At 41.6% G+C, this 19,220-nt stretch overlaps 2 protein-coding genes across 6 annotated transcripts in view; one reads left to right on the plus strand and one right to left on the minus strand.

Annotated features, from left to right (window-relative positions):
• The window catches only part of ASB3 (ankyrin repeat and SOCS box containing 3), a 52,892-nt gene extending 34,072 nt beyond the window's left edge, over nt 1-18,820 (minus strand). The window contains exons 1-2 of one of the 2 annotated variants that reach the window (XM_083733478.1): nt 18,692-18,820; nt 14,643-14,713 (exon numbers count right to left, since the gene is read on the minus strand). The gene's annotated coding sequence lies outside the window, so the exon portion shown is untranslated. Of the gene's footprint in view, nt 1-14,642; nt 14,714-17,983; nt 18,577-18,691 lie in introns of those variants that run through there. The other variant, XM_083733480.1, reaches the window with a different exon arrangement.
• On the plus strand, nt 11-13,409 carry CHAC2 (ChaC glutathione specific gamma-glutamylcyclotransferase 2). Of its 4 annotated transcripts, XR_014562780.1 has the most exons (4): nt 11-382; nt 6,516-6,551; nt 10,706-11,549; nt 11,592-13,409. XR_014562780.1 is itself a non-coding variant. In XM_083733836.1 (3 exons), exons 1-3 carry the CDS (start codon nt 155-157, stop codon nt 11,093-11,095), a joined length of 654 nt encoding a protein of 217 aa, XP_083589962.1. In that variant the 5' UTR covers nt 11-154; the 3' UTR covers nt 11,096-13,409. The 4 variants fall into 4 exon arrangements, 2 of the variants coding, with proteins under 2 accessions (XP_083589962.1, XP_083589963.1); XR_014562781.1 differs by lacking the exon at nt 6,516-6,551; XM_083733836.1 differs by having other exon boundaries at nt 10,706-13,409.
• Nucleotides 18,821-19,220: the final 400 nt, after the last annotated feature.

A 19,220-nucleotide genomic window follows, 5' to 3' on the forward strand; every position in this document is an offset into this window, starting at 1 on the left:
GGCTCAGCCCGAAGGAGAGGCACGTGGCTCGATCGGGGAGCCGGCGCTGGAGCCGCGGAGGCTGGGGGCTCTCTTTGGGCTCGGTCGCTCGGCCGAGCAAGCTGCACTACAAGCCCCAGGGTGCCTTGCTGAGCGATCGCTGGCCGGGGAGAGCATGCAGAGCTCCGGCAGCCCTCAGCAGGGCCGCCCCCTGCCTCCCGATCCCCGGGAGAGCGAAGAAGGAGAGGAGAGCGGCGGCGCGAGAAGCATGTGGGTGTTTGGCTACGGCTCCCTCATCTGGAAGGTGGATTTCCCTTACGAGGACAAGATGGTCGGGTACATCACGGGCTACAGCAGGAGGTTCTGGCAAGGCAGCACGGATCACCGCGGAGTGCCGGGCAAGGTGAGCGGCAAGAGGCTGGGAGAGGATGGGGAAGAGGCAGGCAGGACTCGGGGGTACCTCGCGGTTCTCCTTCCGTGGGAAGGGCGCACTGGAGTTTGGCGGAGTTGCAGGGGACTGAATTGCGCCGCCGACAACCCATCGCAGGGGTGCTGGGCAGCTAACCCCGCTGCCATCTGCGCGATCACCGTAGGTACACAAGCGCCAAGACGGCTGTCTCACAATAAGAGTGTCTCTCTGTCTTCCCCGCGCGCAGAGAAGTCCCAGAAACCAGACTTACAGCCCAGCGCTTATTACCGCTCGGGTTTACTCTTGTCAACGCACAACCATGCGGGTTTTGTAACCGTTCACTTCCCTGCAGACATTTTCCACGCAAACACACACGCACGCTTTTCCCTCTCCATGCCACGCACAAGCCGGTTAGCAAATCAGTGCAAACACCGATGCAAGATGCTCGCATTTTCCTGATTGTGCTGAAAGGGGTGGAATTGAGCCTGGCATGGTTCATTTGCGAAGCCGGTAGGAGAGGACAGTAGATGAACATTAGAGAGAACATTTGAGGATGTTGGCACAGTTCCCAAGACGGTTCTTCCTTGTGTACCTTTGCTTAATTGCTGTACATTGGATCACCTCTTACATAAGCTATACACCCTCAGCCGGTTATGCTAGGCACCAAACAGGGCGGGTTACTATTAAACTTTCTTAAAAGACCAGGGTGGGTGTTGAGATAGGCACACATAGACACACACTTTATAGTTAAGCAACTTTTGCAAACCTTTTAATGGCACTGTCCAAGCCTGAGGTTCGTCCCCTATTTTAGGGAGCACAAAGGATGGGGGGCTTCCCATCTTCAGTCATGTGTCACTGCATTATGTCAGCATCTACTGCACCTACTTTTTCTTGTCAGGAAAAAGTGGAGTTTAATCTGGGTATATCTGTTAGGGTAAACAAACAGAAGTCCTAGTTTGTTTGTTTTTTAAAGAACTTTATAGATTCATAGCCCAATCCTGTGCATGTTTTCTCAGAAGTACGCCATGCTGAATCCAATGGGGTATTTCCTGAGATATTTCAGATAGAAGGGAGAGAGGTTATGTTGGGAAATATTTAGGTCAACTTCCTTTTCTTAGGCATAAATAGGTAAGGTTGATGTATGTGTTTGGAAGAATCGCAAAGAGCACTGTAGTTAGGGGGAAATGCTCTCCCTCATCAAAAACTCCCAATTGGAAACCTAGCACATTAGGGAAGGTTCTAGCCTAGTCTCATCCCTAAAATACTCATTCTTTCTGTGCAGAGATGTTTTGATGTGGAAAAGCAAGCTGCCATGTATGCTCCACCACTGGCTTCCCAAAGTGGCATGCTAACAGAAAAATACGATGCAATTCTTCTGAACGTGTAACTCGGTACTTACACCAAGAATCTTGGAAATAGCTATGTTGAATCCCATGTGGAATTGCAAGCTACTCCCTGGCTAAACTCCCCCCCCCCCCAATATTTTATTACAAGTGACATAAGCAGGTATATGGGTTTATGATGCTAGAGTTTGTTGAGGCCCAACACAACGATTCTGTAGTTCTTGCCCCTAAAACTCCCCTTAAAGCACACCCTGTACTCTCATTTTCCCATTCTTCTGTCAAGGCTAATGTTGCTGTTGTCAAAAATTCAGATGGGGGTGGGTGGTTCTCAAACTATTTTATTTCTTTACATGGGGAGCTTGCTGTGATGAAGACAGAGATCTTCCGTCCTCTTTATTTTGTATTACCTGTCCAAATAGCTAAGCTTAGTTACTAACATACCAGATAATGTCGCTAATGCAGTTATCAGTACAGCTTCTCCTACAGTATTATATTCCTTATTTTCCATTCAGTATGAATATAATCCTGCCTTTAATGTTGAACCCACTGCAAATCAATTTCATGAATGACTTCAACTTCAAGTATTGAGTGTTAAGAGGAAAATTATTTCTGTATACTCTATCCACACCATTCCCTACCTTTATAAGCTACTATCATGTCTCTCTCTCCACCCCTACATTTTTTTTTCTTAATCCCCTCACTCTTTTTTAGAGATCCTTATCAGAGTTTGCTTGAGATTTCACCATCCAGGAAAAATTGGTAGTGTACACAAACTTGTCTACTTTACTCTAGATCACTGTTCAGAGATCTCCTTCTCTCTAGCGAACATTGGCCCAATAACAGTGTCGTCTTCTTTTTTAATACTAAAGTGCATTTAGAATCATAGCCATAATTATATTTGTAGCATTATCTTCAGCTTCATGTCACAATTGATAAGATTAAGGCTGTTAGCTACTAGAAAAATATCTAAGCAACTCACATCCATTATAGCTAGTGTTTGTATGAGTTTCAGTATGCTATTAGCAGTATAAAGAACATAAATATTTCATCCATCCATCAGACATGTGTGCATCCCAAATTTCTGAGGAACTCTCGGAAACTGTCCCATTTCATGGAAAGTGCATTTTTAAAGCTACCTCAATGGAAATAATAGATTTTAAAGTACTTTGAAGTACTTTGAAACCCGATGTGCTTCTCACTATACAAGGGCTATAGAGCTTATATAATTCTAAATAGCATTTGTTGAGCTAAGGAAACAATGGGATCCAGAAACGTCCAGAAATCTAAGAGAATGGCATTGACAGGGCTGGGCTATGTTATTTACAGCTGCATATGCGGCAAATTATTCAGTCATCAGAAGTACTTAGCTGACTGTCAACATACATGAAGCAACACTCAGAAATAATCGGCATTATTTTGTGAATGAGAATATGCCATATTGTTGTTTATTACATCTTGTGCCTTTCAGAACCCCTTACCAAATTCACATCTCTAACCTGTAGTCCTTAAGTAAGACTTCTGGGAATCATTTTAAGGTGCATCATAATATTTTGTGAAAGCACAGCCATAAATCTACAGAAAAATGCTAAATTGATATAATGTATGTTGCATTTTTTCTTTTGTTCTGCATGAACAAGAAGTTTGCAACAAAGATTAAGATTGACAATCTGACTCAAACTGCAAGACAGACAACAGCTTGTTTTTTAAAAAGAAAAAACAGGTACAACATGCAATTCTATTGTACAAAACATTATTAATGACTACTCTGGGTAAAACTGTTTCTTTAAACAACCAATTGGATTAAACTGAGCCAAGTGTCGATTAGTATTTGATGTACAGAAAATATATATAAATGACTGTTCTTTAGAAGAGCAGGGAGACAGAAACTACATACAAATTATAGTGTACCTCATTCTTATTTCCATTTTGTTGACAACAGCCTTAGGTCACATAGTGAGTTAACTGAGGTTAGACATCAGCTCAATATAACTATTTAAGGCCGATTCTGAGGACTGGTTCAGATATAAGATATGGTGCTAAATTCCTTTGCTAAATACCTGGGGGGGGTACCCAGTTCTCAGGAACATACTGTACATGCAAATACCACCAGTGAATGAAGTTAGCCTACTGAGATTACTTTAATGAACCTGTTCTCAAACAACATGTCTGCACAAAGCTTTAATATTACCTAGGAATCAGGGTGTCCCCAACTAAGGGGGGAAATGTTTCTGGTGATAAAGACAAAATTTTAAAGTACGTGGTTTACTCTTTTATAGACCATGCTCAGAACTGTGTGTAACCTATGCTAAAAAATTAAAATTCTGCACCCAGGCACTTTTAGTTTTGCTCCCAGAAAAAATCACAGTTTTATTTTGTGTACAGTTCTGCAATGTCTATCATTTTAGATCGATCATTATGGCTCTTGATTGTCACAGACAAGGCACTGACACACACATGCACACACATTCTGTCTCGCTTGCAGGATTTCAGCAGGTATTACTCAATCACTTCCAATCATATTTCCATCATAAAGACTAGAATTTTACTTTTTTTAAAATGAAGGAAGCTGGGTTCTGAGCCCTTTACATTCTGGAACTTTTCTAGATTTAGTAATATCCAACAGCAAGTAATTGACTGCTCAAAAATGCATTGTGCCTAGTAGTCTTAATGGTTAAAACAAAAATCTGTTGCACTCCAATACTGCTTTAAACAATTATGATACAACCTAAAAATGGGAGAATAAAAAATGATCTATGGCAATACCAAAACTTTCAGGAGAGAAAATGTTAGCACAAGCCTTATTTTCGTTTTGGACTTGGGTTGCTGTCCTATTTTGTTTCCATAAAAAAAAAAAAACCCTTCTGAAATGGGTAATAAAAGAGCAATACTTTTTCATATCAAAAAGGGGGGAAAAGCTTCTTGCTTCCCCTTCCCAATATAAACACAGAAAAATAATCAGAGTTACACTAAACCAATTTCTCTACCACATACGAATTCCACAAAATCTGTATTTAAGAATGTAATGCACTTGCCTCCTAAAAGGTTATGCACTGAATAAAGCAGTAAAAATAATAATTCCACCAGGGGAGGGCAGGATGCAATATATCTATCACATCAAAGATCAAAGGTCCATCTAGTTCAGTATTGTTTTCTCCAGTGACCAATTCTATTTTGGCTTATTTTTTTCCTAATGGCAACAGAACTCCAACAGCTGCACAATAATCAGAATACCTCACATATAGTTCAAAAGATTCCTTAATGTGTTTCCTACATGTGAAACATAGGTGAGCATTGCAGTTAAAAAAATATTAACTCCAATTTGTTAACCTGCCGGTTGGGTTTAACACTGCTTAGTCCCGCTGAAGCCAGCAAAATTAAAAAGAAATAAATCAAAATAATTGACTTCTAAGCAGTTTGTAGATTTGGCTCTAGGCACATTGGTATTTCTTCCACTCATGCCCATTTTTGCATTCTAATAGGCACTTTCAGTTGCTGTGAAGAGGACTGAAAGAGTATTAAATGATAGAAGGTCTAGAGTAAGGCTGCTGCCCCGCTTTCCATCATTGCTCGCTTACAGAGAAGGGACGGGTGAACAGGCAGAGGTACAGCAGGTCCAGGGGACTCCCCAGGTTAGCAGTAGACCCTAGTTATGTGCCCAACCGTGTTATCCCATGGTGCTGCCCTTTCAAACACCATAGGGCACAATTCCTTCAGGTGCATCTATGTCCTCCTGCTCACTACCATTATGTTCCAGCCAAGCTGCAATATGGGCTCTGCAGCAAACAGATGGTCATAGGTCAGCTAGCTGGCTGCTACCCACCTCAAATCCCTATTTGCAACAAGGGTCAGGGCATGTATGCCAACATTTTAAGCTGTGGCAGCTAGCCTGCCGCTCTCCAGACAACTGTTGGGCAACAACTCCCATCATCCCTGACAATGGGCCATGGCGGCTGGAGCTGATGGGAACTGGAATGCAACAACATCTGGAGGACTTTTAGTCACTTTTGGTTTAAGTAATACGCAGTTTGGCTCTAGTCTAGGGTTATCTTCTCCTTTTCCTTTCTCTCCTCTTGTATTCAAATGCACCACAGGGAGAAGGTAGGCCTGCTCATTCTAATCCAGAATAAGGACACAGCCCAGTTTGGATATAGTTACCCATATTGTATGTGTCACATTTTAGCTCTCCCTTCTTCCAATGTTCTCAGTGTGGTTTACATATTTCCCACCCCCTTATATCCTCATAACATGTGTGATAGGTTAAACACGAGAGTAAGTGAACTAGTCCAAGACCACTTCTGACTCAGGATTGAACCCAGTTCTCCCCAGCCCTAATCAGACACTGTAACAACCAAACCATACTAGCTCTGTTATCCCTGGTTAGAATGGTAAAAAGTAAGTCCAATCCGTAGTTGGGATGAGGAGGGAGCATGCAATCCTGCAGTCCATTCCAGGTTTTTACTCCCCAATTAACTTTTGAGTTGCACCGCATCTGCACTAGCTTCAAGACACAACTTTTTGGTCAGTGTTACGTAAATCATTAGAGAAACTGGTAGTAAGTGTTCAGCCTTTAACTGGGCCATGCAGTTGTCAGGCTCATAGTGTGTCTGCCCTAAGCACAGATTTTATACAGTACCACGCAACATCAGAAATAAAGGTCACACTCTTCCAAATGGATTGTATTGGTTTGATAGTCTTGTGGTCCTCTTTTTAAATATATATATTTCCATTTTTGCTACTGATTTAATAATAAAAACTTTTTACTGTGATATTTCTTTTAATTTTAGCCTGGAAGAGTTGTGACACTTATTGAAGATCCTGAGGTATAGTAGATTCTGTTTTTATATACCATTTAGTATATACATTCTTCCGGAAAAACTCAGAAGTATATTTTGATAATACTGTACAGCTGTATTTCTTTAATTTTGAAATACAGAAAAAGTAACCTGGGCTGCAATCCTATGCACTTACCTGGGAGCAAGCCCTACAGGACACAGTGGGACTTAGTTCCGAGTAAACATGCATATAATTTTATAGTTAATAAAGCTTACAATTTTTATCCAGAGAAACTCAGGAACTATTTATTTAAGCCCAACCCATTTCTTCAGATATATGTTCCTTCCCAACAGTACGCAAGACTGTTTAACCAGGGGTAGTCAACCTTTTGGAGCCCAGGGCATATTTGGAAAAATTGTAATGGGCAGCATACACAGGCATACAACATTCTTCGCCTGCCTCTGCCTTCTCCACCATCAGTTAGGCTCGAAATAAAGTGTAATTTGCTTGGGAAATGCAGATGGAGAGGGCTAACCCTCCCTCCCCAGCTACAATCTCCATAAAGATCATCCTGTCTTGAGTTGTAATTATGCTTCAAGTAAGTTTTCCATTGGCTACAGAAGATTTCTTTGAAGCTTAATTGCAATGCAGAGCAGGATGATGAGGGGGCCTGGGAAGGCCTTGGCGAGCTGTGTGGCAACCACACAGTTTAACTCATTTCCCGGAGGAAGCTAGTTCATCTGTCCCTGAAGAGGAGTCTCTTGATTCACACAGGTTGGCCTCTAATAAATCAATTCCTGTGCACTTTTGAAGACTCCTGGTTTCTGTACTTGAGCTTCCATGTAGACCACACAGGAGGGGACTTCCTCTCCTCTGAAGGCAGCGTGGCAACATAGGCTACTAGCCTCTTAGGAGGCTGACAAACAAAAAATGCAGGCTAGTGACAGTAAACCTAACAGTTTGACACTGCACCAAAAGAAATTAAGACCTTCCCTTCTCTCAGTGATTTGTGTAGCCACAAGATACTATATTGCAGCCAATTACCCTCTTTCATCATGGTTGGGACATTATCTCAGAAAGCTGCTGTTAAATTTGTGATTGCCCTCGGAGGGAGGGAGGGGTGTTTAACATCTCCCATGCTCACTGATGAACTTCAAAAAATGCTTCCTTGACCCAAACCTGGCCATGGCTATACAGAAAGGAAAAGAAGGCTTTGGCCTCATCCATCAGCCAAATGAACAAAAGCCACAAACAGTTGTTTGACACCAGCAAGGGAAAGACAGCCCGGCCCACACTAGACACCATTGCCCATATATAGTGTAACTGTCCTGGCTTGGAAGAAGCGATCTCCTCTTCTACAAATAATAAAAATGTGGAAAATGAACAAGAATAAAAATGGCCAGTTCACCCTTTATTTTTCTTGTAATGTGTAGCTCTATCTGTAGATTTCAGAGGGGACTGGGTAGAAGATATGGCAAGATACACTCGCAATATTCAGAGACCACTTTTTTCTCTTGCCTAACCTGCTGGTTATCCAAGGCAGATTCAACACCCCCTCTAAAATGAAAGATACACTTTTGATCCATAATTCCAACACACACTTTAGTAGTTAGGTATACTCTTCATTTTAAACTCTTTCCCCATTCCTAGCATAGCTATCAACTTTTATGCAATAACTTTTATATCCATACCTCCTGTGAATTTGCATGGTGCTTTAAAGGTATTTTTCGATCATTGCCAATGGCAGAATGCTTTTATTTTTATTACATCTGTTAAAATCTGCTTGGAATACAATGTGAAGAGATGAACAGAAAGGTTCCTTCCCTGTGACTTGCTGAATTAGGTGCAGTGTAGTAGCTATGACTGTAATTCTCTGCACCATGATAAGCCCTGATGACCATTGTACTGCTTATTCCAAGAAAACATGCCTAAGATAGGACAAAAAACAAGGGCCATGAAGTTTCTATTTCAAATTAGTGGTGAGCTTAAATCCCTCTTTCAGTCTATTTTCTGCCCATCTTTCCTCTTGCAATATGAAGGTGAAGGGGTGAGCCATTTTACCAGACTATTGCAATGGTTACTGAGATAATGGCTGCATTCACATGTCATACTAAGCCATGGTTTGGACACTGTATGAACCACAGCAAGCTGTTTGCATGCTTCCATCCTGTGCAGCTAACAGCAAGAATTGGGAAGTTCTTGCTTCCAATTAACTACAACTCCCTGTGTGATTTAAACCAAGAAATGTGGCTGTTGCTAGTCATGGTTAATTTAAACAAACCAGCTTCAGAAACCAGATTCAGAAGTTTGTTCGTTTGTTTGAAATTAATCATAGCTTAGCTTTGTAAAATAATATGCCTTTATTATCTTAATCAAGTAGGTTTCACCACAACACTCACAGTTTGTATCAACCAGTTTGCCATACAACCATGGTTAATAATAATAATAATAATAATAATAATAATAATAATAATTTGTTATTTATACCCCACCCCATCTGGCTGGGTTTCCCCAGCCACTCTTAAGGTTAAGGCAAAGTATAAGCTTTACTCATCCTCCTGGCCACCAGGTAGGAACACATAAGCCTGGTGTTTGCTACCACTTGTGTATGCCATGTTAAATCATGGTTTTAGTATGTCAAAGGTGTAAAATTCAAAACAGCGGTATATTATTATCCTTAATATTTCAGCATATTCATCAATAATAATCATCCTTTTATAATGTGGATGGTGTTGCATAACCAGCCATTGTTGCTCTCCCCTGGACTTTACCCACTTTCACTGTAGGCAGTGACACCATTCATTTCTAAATGTTAAGAGCAGATTTGAGTGCAACACAGCTTAGAAACTGAAACATGGAACTTTCCATTTGATCGGAAAAAAACTGCTTGAATCTCAGAAAGTTTCCCTGTAATGCTAACACTGAATTGAGATCAATGTAATAGCTGCTATAGACTTAAACCATTTTTTGTAGTTGACAAGGCCAGCAAAATACAGCATAGTGTCAGCCATTGTGAATTTTCTGTACCTTTCTGGTATGTTTTTTCACACTGCTGTGCAGTTGGGACCCCATTATGCTAACAGACAGATTCCTCTATAAGCAAAGAATAGTTCAGCTTGTGTGTGTTTTCTCCCTCCACTGTATTTGTCCTGGTAAAATAAACTAATTCAGATCAATGCAGATAACAACTTTTATATCTATAGTCTGTAAACAATCTTCAATTATTAGTGTACCACTAAAAGTGCAGTAAAAATAAGAATAAAACTTCTAACTAGCAATTTTCTTATTTCATTTTAAATATCACCACAGTAGCACAATCATGCCTATTTCAACAGTACAGTACTTACAGGGTTACATGTTAGCTTAAGCAGGGTGAAAAAGCAAGACAAGTCTGGAAAAAAACAAGAAAGGGGGATTTCCTAATATTTAACAGAGTTACTAACCACACACCAGATAAACATAACATTGACTAAGTCACTTTTAAACACAGGTCTCTTTTAGGCCATTACTAGATAGTACATGGCAATAACTCAGTGTGGTGTAGTGGTAGATTATGGCTGCACAGACCAAGTGCAAGTTCCCTCCCAGCCATGAAACTCACTGGGGGACCTTGACCCAGTTGCTGTCTCTCAGCCCAATCTACCGCACAGGGTTGTTGTTAGGATAGAATGCAGAGGGAGAGAGCTATGCACACCACCTTAAACTCTTTGGAGGAAAGGTGTAATATAAACATAATAATAAATCTTTGCCAGGTAATACCTTCCTTCTGGTAGCTTTTCCCCCCAGCCAGACTTGATATAAGCCTGTGTGGGAGGAAAAACAGGATGAAGAGAGGGGGGGGTGTAGGCTCTCCATTTTCCCCTACAAACATGTCACCAGGATTACCCAGGAAATACGGATTTTGGAACATGTAGTTGTAACTTTTACACACAGATTTCCTGGACATTTCATGAAGGAGACATTGCATGTATGCACTCTGGATATAAACTCATCTGAAAAACTTTCAAGCAGGGATGTGACCCTCCAGATATTGTTGTTGCACTCTAACTCCCATCAGCCCCAAGAAGGATGCCAGGGGACAATGGGAGTTGTAGTCAAACAACATGCAGAGGGCCAGATTCCCCATCCCTGATTTAAATTGCTTCCTTTTGCACCATTAAAGTGAAGTATGTTTTACCTTCCTGGTTGTGTTCTTCAACAGGGCTGTGTATGGGGTGTTGCATACAAACTGCCACCAGGACAAGAAGGCGAAGTAAAAGCATATCTTGATTTCCGAGAGAAAGGTGGCTACAGGACTACAACTGTCATTTTCTATCCGAAAGATCCCTCAGTGGAGCCCTTTGATGTGCTGTTATATATCGGAACCTGCGAAAACCCTAACTACCTTGGACCAGCACCTCTAGAAGAAATTGCCAAACAGATTTTTAATGCAGTTGGTCCCAGTGGAAGAAACACAGAATACCTGTTTGAACTCTGCAACTCCCTCAGGGATCTCGTGCCAGAAGATGTAGATGAACATCTTTTTACTTTAGAGAAACTAGTAAAGAAACTCTTAGAACAGGAAGAAAGCAAAAATGTCAATTCCATATAATAATCACCTTGTGGTTTCAAACAGTCTCTTCATCATCAGGAGAACGGTTTCACTGATGACAGTAGTATGATTTCAAGATGCTCCATGTGGACTTTGAATATATTAATTTTCATGTTTCATTCAGGGCGCTACTGTCATTGATCAGTAGAAAATTATGTTTAAAGCTATGTCTTCAGGAGTTTAAGGGAGGAGGAGCTTTGAATTTTGGTAATTTGCAAATTTTGATAATTTGCATTTCTCTCAGTTTCTCAGATATGAAGAAATAATTTATGCCCAATTTAAGTTTGAGGGAAATTTTTATTGTTTTCAAGTTATTTAGATTTTTCTTCCTTTTAAAAAAATATAGTTTGGGACTAGATCCTGCATTCAGACAGACTATGGATGCAATCCTATACATATGCGCTCAGGAGCAAGTCTCCTTAAACCAGGCATGGCCAAACTTGGCCCTCCAGATGTTTTTGGGACTACAACTCCCATCATCCATAGCTAACAGGAGCGGTGGTCAAGGATGATGGGAATTGTAGTCCGAAAACATTTGGAGGGCCAAGTTTGGCCATGCCTGCTTTAAACAAAGTTAGACCTGCTTTTGGGGGTAAACTTACATAGGATTGAGCTGTATGTGTTACATTAGACCTCAACTACACTTATTTAAGAGCACTCCCAGTGGGACCAGTCTATAGTGGTTTGTGGATTATAGCACTGACATGAAAATCCTATGTACACTTACTTGGGAATAAGTCCCATGGAAGTTCAACTGATTTCAAAGTAAACTTCATAGGATTGGACTGTAAGCAGCAGTTATTCCTATGCAATGACTAGGATATTTTAAAAACAACTTACTACAGGATATTTTTCATGAGTTAGCAGCTAGTTTATATATAAACTACCTGCCGTTTGATAAAATGAGCAAATATTTGCATGTGAAGGAAACAGTACTTTTCTTTTAGGATGTAGGAAGCCCTATAGAAGCAATGTGTAACTCAAAACATATTGGTGCCTTATATTTTCAACACAATGCCTTTTTAAAAACAAGTTAGGGATATGACTTGAATTTACAATAGCAAGAATGTTCAGAAACTCCCATACTTAATCACTAGGCATAGTATTTTCACAACTATCCTATGGCTAAGTGCACACACAATAGTGTGCAAGAACCACACACCCCCCCCCCGGTCTATCTTGGGTCATGTCACTTGTCAGCTTAATCACAGATTTGTATTACATATTTATCAACACTAAATTATCATTAACACTAACTATACCTTCTCCAAACCAGGATTTGCAGTCCCCAATTAATATGGAAACCTTAGGCAACTATTGGTGCAGATTTAATGCTGAACTATGGTAAAAAGCAAACAGGTGGAAGAAGTGCAGAAGCTCACAGCTCACTCCCAATCCATTATCCATAGGTATGAGATCAGCAGTGTTATGTCTGCACTAGACCAAAGACTTCAAAGGGAACACTGAAGAATAAACTCTTTGAAGATTGCAGGTTACTAGTAAACCGACTTTCAGCAGCACTTACTCTCAAGTCAGTGGCAAGGATTTAAAGATCTGTTCTTTGCAGCCTGTGGTGCTTTGTACTTACATTTCTTAACAAGCACCCCACCCACCCCTATGGTGCATGACAAAACACTTCTGAAACTGGGTGAAGTTTCAAAAGTATTTTTAACATGTCACAGGGGATTGGTTTCAGAGCCAAAGTCAAAATTCCCACTGGGTAAGCACAGGTAGACTGTTGGGGTAGCCTAAAGTACCTCTTTGCATACAGACTATTATGTTTGGGATTGAGATCTAACTTGCATAGCAGGTTAATCTCAGCCATCATTTAGGCACTTCTGAAACTTCTACTCCATTTGCCATCCTTTGTCTGCACAACTTCCACCCAAATGGATGGGCGCTGTGTTAACTTTTCTAAGGGATAAATGATGGCCTCATTATTGCAATAGATTCGCAAAGGAGTTTCCGTCCCAACTGTGAATTTCCTTGCTTCTCATAGTTTAAGTTATTTTCTTTAAGCCTTCAACAGAAGCATATTTTTGTATTTTAAAATATATATAGATATATATATAAAGGTTCTCTTCCAAGTGTCAAGTGCTATTCCATTTTCTCATAGCAAAATGTGGTTCTGTATTTCTTTCCATTGTTCATACTGAAGCCTGTATGACTTTGCATCAGTAACAGAACAATTATTTATGTTTTGTGTCCATAAACATCTCTCTTCCTTTTTATTAGTTGCTTGTAAAATGTTCCATTGCATTCCTTTGTGTGTGAGAGAGAGCAAGAACACCTGTTCAATAGACTGAGAAAAATATTTTTGTTGGGGAGTTGTTCTTAATGAGAACTATCTTACTACAGACCATAAATGGCTTCTTCAAATTACATTAAAAAAAATTGCTTACAGATTATTTAAGGATGATGGTAGATAACCACTCCAGTCATTATAAAAGCATTTACACAAGAAGGTATTATAGGTTAGTTTTTACCCACTAAGGCTACAATCTCTTCCACTTAAATCAATGGGATTTACCACTGATTTCTATAAGATGAGGACTTTATCCTAATACAGTATATTTGACCATGGTCCAGCAAACAATTAAACCAGCAGTATATATCCTAAGAAGCTTCTAAAGTAGCAAACACCATACTACTATTATTATTTTTCCTAGCTGAAGGAGTTTTAAAAGCAGTTTGTGGGATCTCCTGCTCAAAAGGGGTGGGATAAAAAATTTCATTAGGTGCACTGATTATAGGTGTTTGGATCTGCTCCAAAGAGTGTTTTCATGAATCAGATACAGAAGAAATGACTCAATGAGTTAAAGCTGCAATTCTATAAATACATATCAAAGTGTCCAGAAGTATCCTTCATCAGAAGGATATTGCTAATTTATTGGCATAAGTTAGACTTAGTTCATACATGCATATTAATACTCACAACGACATGAGCTTCTATGCTTGTGTGAATGAGCCATCACAGACCTTGGCATCAGAGACATAACTTTCATATTCTCTGATGCCATTTCAATTTGCAATACTTTTGAGCCGATTTCTCACATTCTACAGCAGTTAGGAATTGAATAGTCAAGTTTAATCCTCAGTGAGGCTCCCATAAAAAGTGATTATCTAAATGCACCATTAGCAACTGATAAAATGAATGTGCCTTTTGTATCTGACTATTGGGCGCAAGCACAGAATGTCACATGAAAAACGTCCTAAGTGGTCAGTCCTAAAACACTCTTCCAAGTCAGTCATTCCCCCTGAAATCAAGGGGGGTCTGCATCTCAATAAACATGATTTGGTTCAGGTGCATTGTATTTTCATGTATCCAGAATCACAATGCATGGTATATTATTTTTATCACACACAGTATAGTTCAGAAGCAACCGAATTCCTATCCACAATCTTCGATCACTATAAAACTTACGAGACACACTATGGGATCAGCAATTTTTATTATATGTCGCAGAAGAACAGCAGACCTAACATATCAAGCACAGTGTATTTTTTTCTCTTCTGTTGAACCGAGTTGTAAGAAAAGAGTCCCTACCTGCTTTGACACACACAACTGCTAAGTTAACATATGTCACCTTCAACAGTCACAGGCGAACTCCAGGGAATCTGAAATAAAGCACAGAAAAGATTGCATGAGAGGAGATATTAAACATTTGCTTGAATTACTGTGCACAGATGGTCAGAAGGGAAATCCAGCTGATATAATATGCCCCTAATTATAGCTGAGCCAATTCACAGGGTAATTGCATACATTTGCATCTCCCTTGGCTTCTTTTGGACTTTTGTGGCCGCAATCTTCCATCTACGATTCTGCTTAAGGGGGGAAATAATTGAGTCTGCAGGAACAGGCTAACTTGCTGCTTGCCATACTTTACCCTGACAGCAAAGAGGAAAAAGCAGACATTTCTGCTCCTGTGCAAGCTACGCATCATCATGCTGACCTGCCGCAAGGCCCCCAAATCTGCCTTTCTAGGGAAGTGGCCAAGTTCCACTTATATGGAAACGCTATTCCCTTCCACAAAATGCTGCGAAACAACCAGAAGGGAAGGAATTCAAGACATACATGATCCCTTGTAATCTCTTCTTTTCATGGCAAGGCGATTCGTATGTTCTTCCAAGGGGAAATACGACTCGTGTGACATCAACACCATGCAAAATAAGATCCACGACGTGAAATGCTTGAATTGGCTTAAACCTCATTGAGCAAGGAGAAGATTGTGTACAGTGGTGCCTCGCAAGACGAAATTAATCCGTTCCGCGAATCTCTTCATCTTGCGGTTTTTTCGTCTTGCGAAGCACGGCTATTAGTGGCTTAGCGGCTATTAATAATAATAATAATAATAATAATAATAATTTATTATTTGTACCCCGCCCATCTGGCTGGGTTTCCCCAGCCACTCTGGGCGGCTTCCATAGAAACCAGAAAACACTAAAATATCATACATTAAAAACTTCCCTGAACAGGGCTGCCTTAAGATGTCTTCTGAATGTCAGGTAGTTGTTTATCGTTTTGACATGTGATGGGAGGGCGTTCCACAGGGCGGGCGCCACTTCCGAAAAGGCCCTCTGCCTGGTTCCCTGTAGCTTTGCTTCTCGCAATGAGGGAACCGCCAGAAGGCCCTCGGCGCTGGACCTCAGCGTCCGGGCAGAACGATGGGGGTGGAGACGCTCCTTCAGGTATACTGGGCCGAGGCCGTTTAGGGCTTTAAAGGTCAACACCAACACTTTGAATTGTGCTCGGAAACGTACTGGGAGCCAATGTAGGTCTTTCAAGACCGGTGTTATGTGGTCTCGGCGGCCGCCCCCAGTCACCAGTCTAGCTGCCGCATTCTGGATTAGCTGTAGTTTCCGAGTCACCTTCAAAGGTAGCCCCACGTAGAGCGCATTGCAGTAGTCCAAGCGGGAGATAACTAGAGCCTGTGAGGCATCTAATCATAAGCCTGCATTTTTATCAAAGCTTATATTTTTGATCAAGGCCTGTATCTTAAAATGAGCCTAAAGATTTTCAAATGTTTATGCCAGGCAAAAGACCAGCTGCCTAAGAACCTTGACAATGTTTTTCCTCCTAGACAAGGGGGCCCCCTGATTTATAGCAGAAAACAATTCTCAAAGTCGTAAAAAGGGAATTACAGGCTGAGAGCGAGGACACTGACCCTACATATTACAGAAGATAAAAAAGCAGAGATAAACATAATTAAGAGTGGGTAAATAGTAAAATAAAACCATTGTGCCTCCCATTAAACTTGAGCCATATTTTCCTAAGGTTGAAAGGTCAAGAGCAAATTGAAAAGCAACTGGTCTGGCTGGCAGAAAGGAAGGATTTTTGGAAGTCTTTTCTAAAGTTGTTTCTTTCTTAAACTGAGATCCTTTTAAGATTTCTTTTCCTTTTAAAAGGTTATTTATGATAATATATTAAATATATTGGCTTAAATGTAATTATGCAAAGGATTTAAGAAATGCTAGATTCTTATTTCATATAGTTGTAAGAGTTGTAACTATCCTGAAATTAAGTCAGCCACCAGCCCAGCCCCCCTGCCATCATTAGAGCACACATATGGTTATCAGGCCTTTGTTTAAAGACCTCCAAATGAAGGAGATCTTTCAATGTTGATGTGAACTCAAGATCCTTGACATCTGTTTAAGATAAAAGTTTAAGATAAAAATTTAAGATTAACCATCTGTTTTGGAAGGCAATAGGGCAAGGAGGGCAAGAGGTGAGCTGGTAATTAAGATTCCTTGTTGAAACACATGTAAGATATATTACTACTTATTTGTCATTTATAGATAGAAGAATATATAGCTTTTTGTTTCCCATAAAAGGGCATAAGGAAATGGGTGTATCTTTTGTGATTGGTTCTAGCAAACAGCCAATAGGAATTTCAACCAGGCTGATTGGACAGAGGCAGCCACAGGAGGAGCAAGGGGGCTGGATTAAGGAAATATAAGTGCTGGCCAGAATGGCAGGAGGGCAGGCCAGAGCTTGGTAACCATATACCACTGTGCCTCTCATTTATTTGTCTGACAAATAAATTACTATTTTAATTTCTCTATTGCTGCGTTGAATATTTCATTCCAGCTAAGCGTTAACCACAAGCAGGGTGCTACACCTGCACCACTCTGGCGAGACAGTCCACGGGCAGGTAGGGTCTCAGCCTGCGTACCAGGAGGAGTTGGTAGACAGCTGCCCTGGATACAGAATTGACCTGCGCCTCCATGGACAGCTGTGAGTCCAAAATGACTCCCAGGCTACGCACCTGGTCTTTCAGGGGCACAGTTACCCTATTCAGGACCAGGGAGTCCTCCACACCAGCCCGCCCCCTGTCCCCCAAAAACAGTACTTCTGTCTTGTCAGGATTCAGCTTCAATCCATTAGCCGCCATCCATCCTCCAACCGCCTCCAGGCACTCACACAGGACCTTCACCGCCTTCACTGGTTCTGATTTGAAAGAGAGGTAGAGCTGGGTATCATCTGCATATTGATGGACACCCAGTCCAAACCCCCTGATGATTTCTCCCAGCAGCTTCATATAGATGTTAAAAAGCATGGGGGAGAGGACGGAACCCTGAGGTACCCCACAAGTGAGGGCCCAAGGGTCTGAACACTCATCCCCCACCACCACTTTCTGAACACGGCCCAGGAGGAAGGAGCGAAACCACTGTATAACAGTGCCCCCAGCTCCCAACCCCTCCAGACGGTCAGCTATTAACAGCTTAGCGGCTATTAGCGGCTTTAAGAAAAAGGAAACAAACTCGCAAGACATTTCGTCTCGCGAAGCAAGCCCATAGGGAAATTCGTCTTGCAGAACGACTCAAAAAACGGAAAACTCTTTCGTCTTGCGAGGTACCACTGTACGTACTTTAATAAGTGCAACTTACAGCAACCCAACCACCTTGCAAGAGGAGGGCTGGAAACGTTTATTTAAAAAAAAAATAGAAATCCTCAAGCAGGAAACAGGTGTTTACTCATCACTTCTCAAAAGCGCAAAAGACTGGCCTTGAGCTGAAACATTTTGTGGAGAAGGGGAGCTGTGAAATCTCTGGATTCAGGGCCTGGCCTGGCTGGGTGAAGGCCCATAAAATGTGTTTTTGCATCCTGAGAAAACGGAGAGGCTCTTTGGGAGCCTCGTTTCCTACGCTCGGGGTTTTCCTACTTCCTTCATAAAATGCCAGCAGCCCAGTCTTGGGGGAATACTTTGCCAAGACGGATTCAGAAGGCGAATTCTGTAAACCTTGAGGAAAACTTAGTACTATCCCGCCAAGGCCTGTGCAGACAACTAAGACTATACATCCTCCCCACAATGGTCAACTGACGTTTTGTTTTAATATCCGGCTTTTGTTGTATTTGTCTTTTTTATGTATCCTTGTAAGCCGGCTTGGTATTTTTATGTGACACACAGCACTACGTAAAAATGTTTGGAGACATAACACGGCTGCTTCGCTCCACCGCATCACAAACTGAAGATTTTCCTCACGGGCCGGGAACGCACTGCGCATGCTCCGGCGGGAATGGCCGCTCCACACAAAACAGCGCTGAAAAACCGAACGCCGTCCGTCGCCCGGAGAAAAAAAGGCGGGAAAACTAACCTTCCCGACATTTTCCGGAATGAGCCGAAGACGGGCGAAGGGTCGAATGCTTTGCTCGCCTCCGTTCCACTCCCCCGCCCGCTCCTCGGTCTTTTACCTGGCGCCGTCTCCCCAGGCAACGCGCTGGCCAAGCCTGCCCCGGATGTTGATCCATCTATTTTTTTTCCTCCCCGTCTTTTCCTTTAAGAACGGGAGGGCGTGTCCAACTGCAGGCCGTAGTGACAATGCGGGCCTCCAATTGGAACGTTCGGATGAAGTGCATAGAGAAACTAAATGTAAGGAGTGGCACAAACACATGTCAATGTGAGGTTCCGTGTTATTGTTTTTAAAAAATTCTCTACAGCGCATGCGGGTAACCTGCGGCTGAACTACAAATCCCAACAGTCCCAGCAAACATGACGGCCGACAAACGGATACTAGGTGCCAGTGGTTTTCTGCACATCTTAACAGTCTTGAGTGGGAACCAGCAGCTGCGACTGGTGGGCCCCTCTACATTTTTTTACAAGTGGATTAAAACCGACGCGGCGGG

Source organism: Podarcis gaigeae (assembly GCF_964106915.1).
Source record: "Podarcis gaigeae genome assembly, chromosome: 3".
Lineage (NCBI taxonomy): Eukaryota > Metazoa > Chordata > Lepidosauria > Squamata > Lacertidae > Podarcis > Podarcis gaigeae.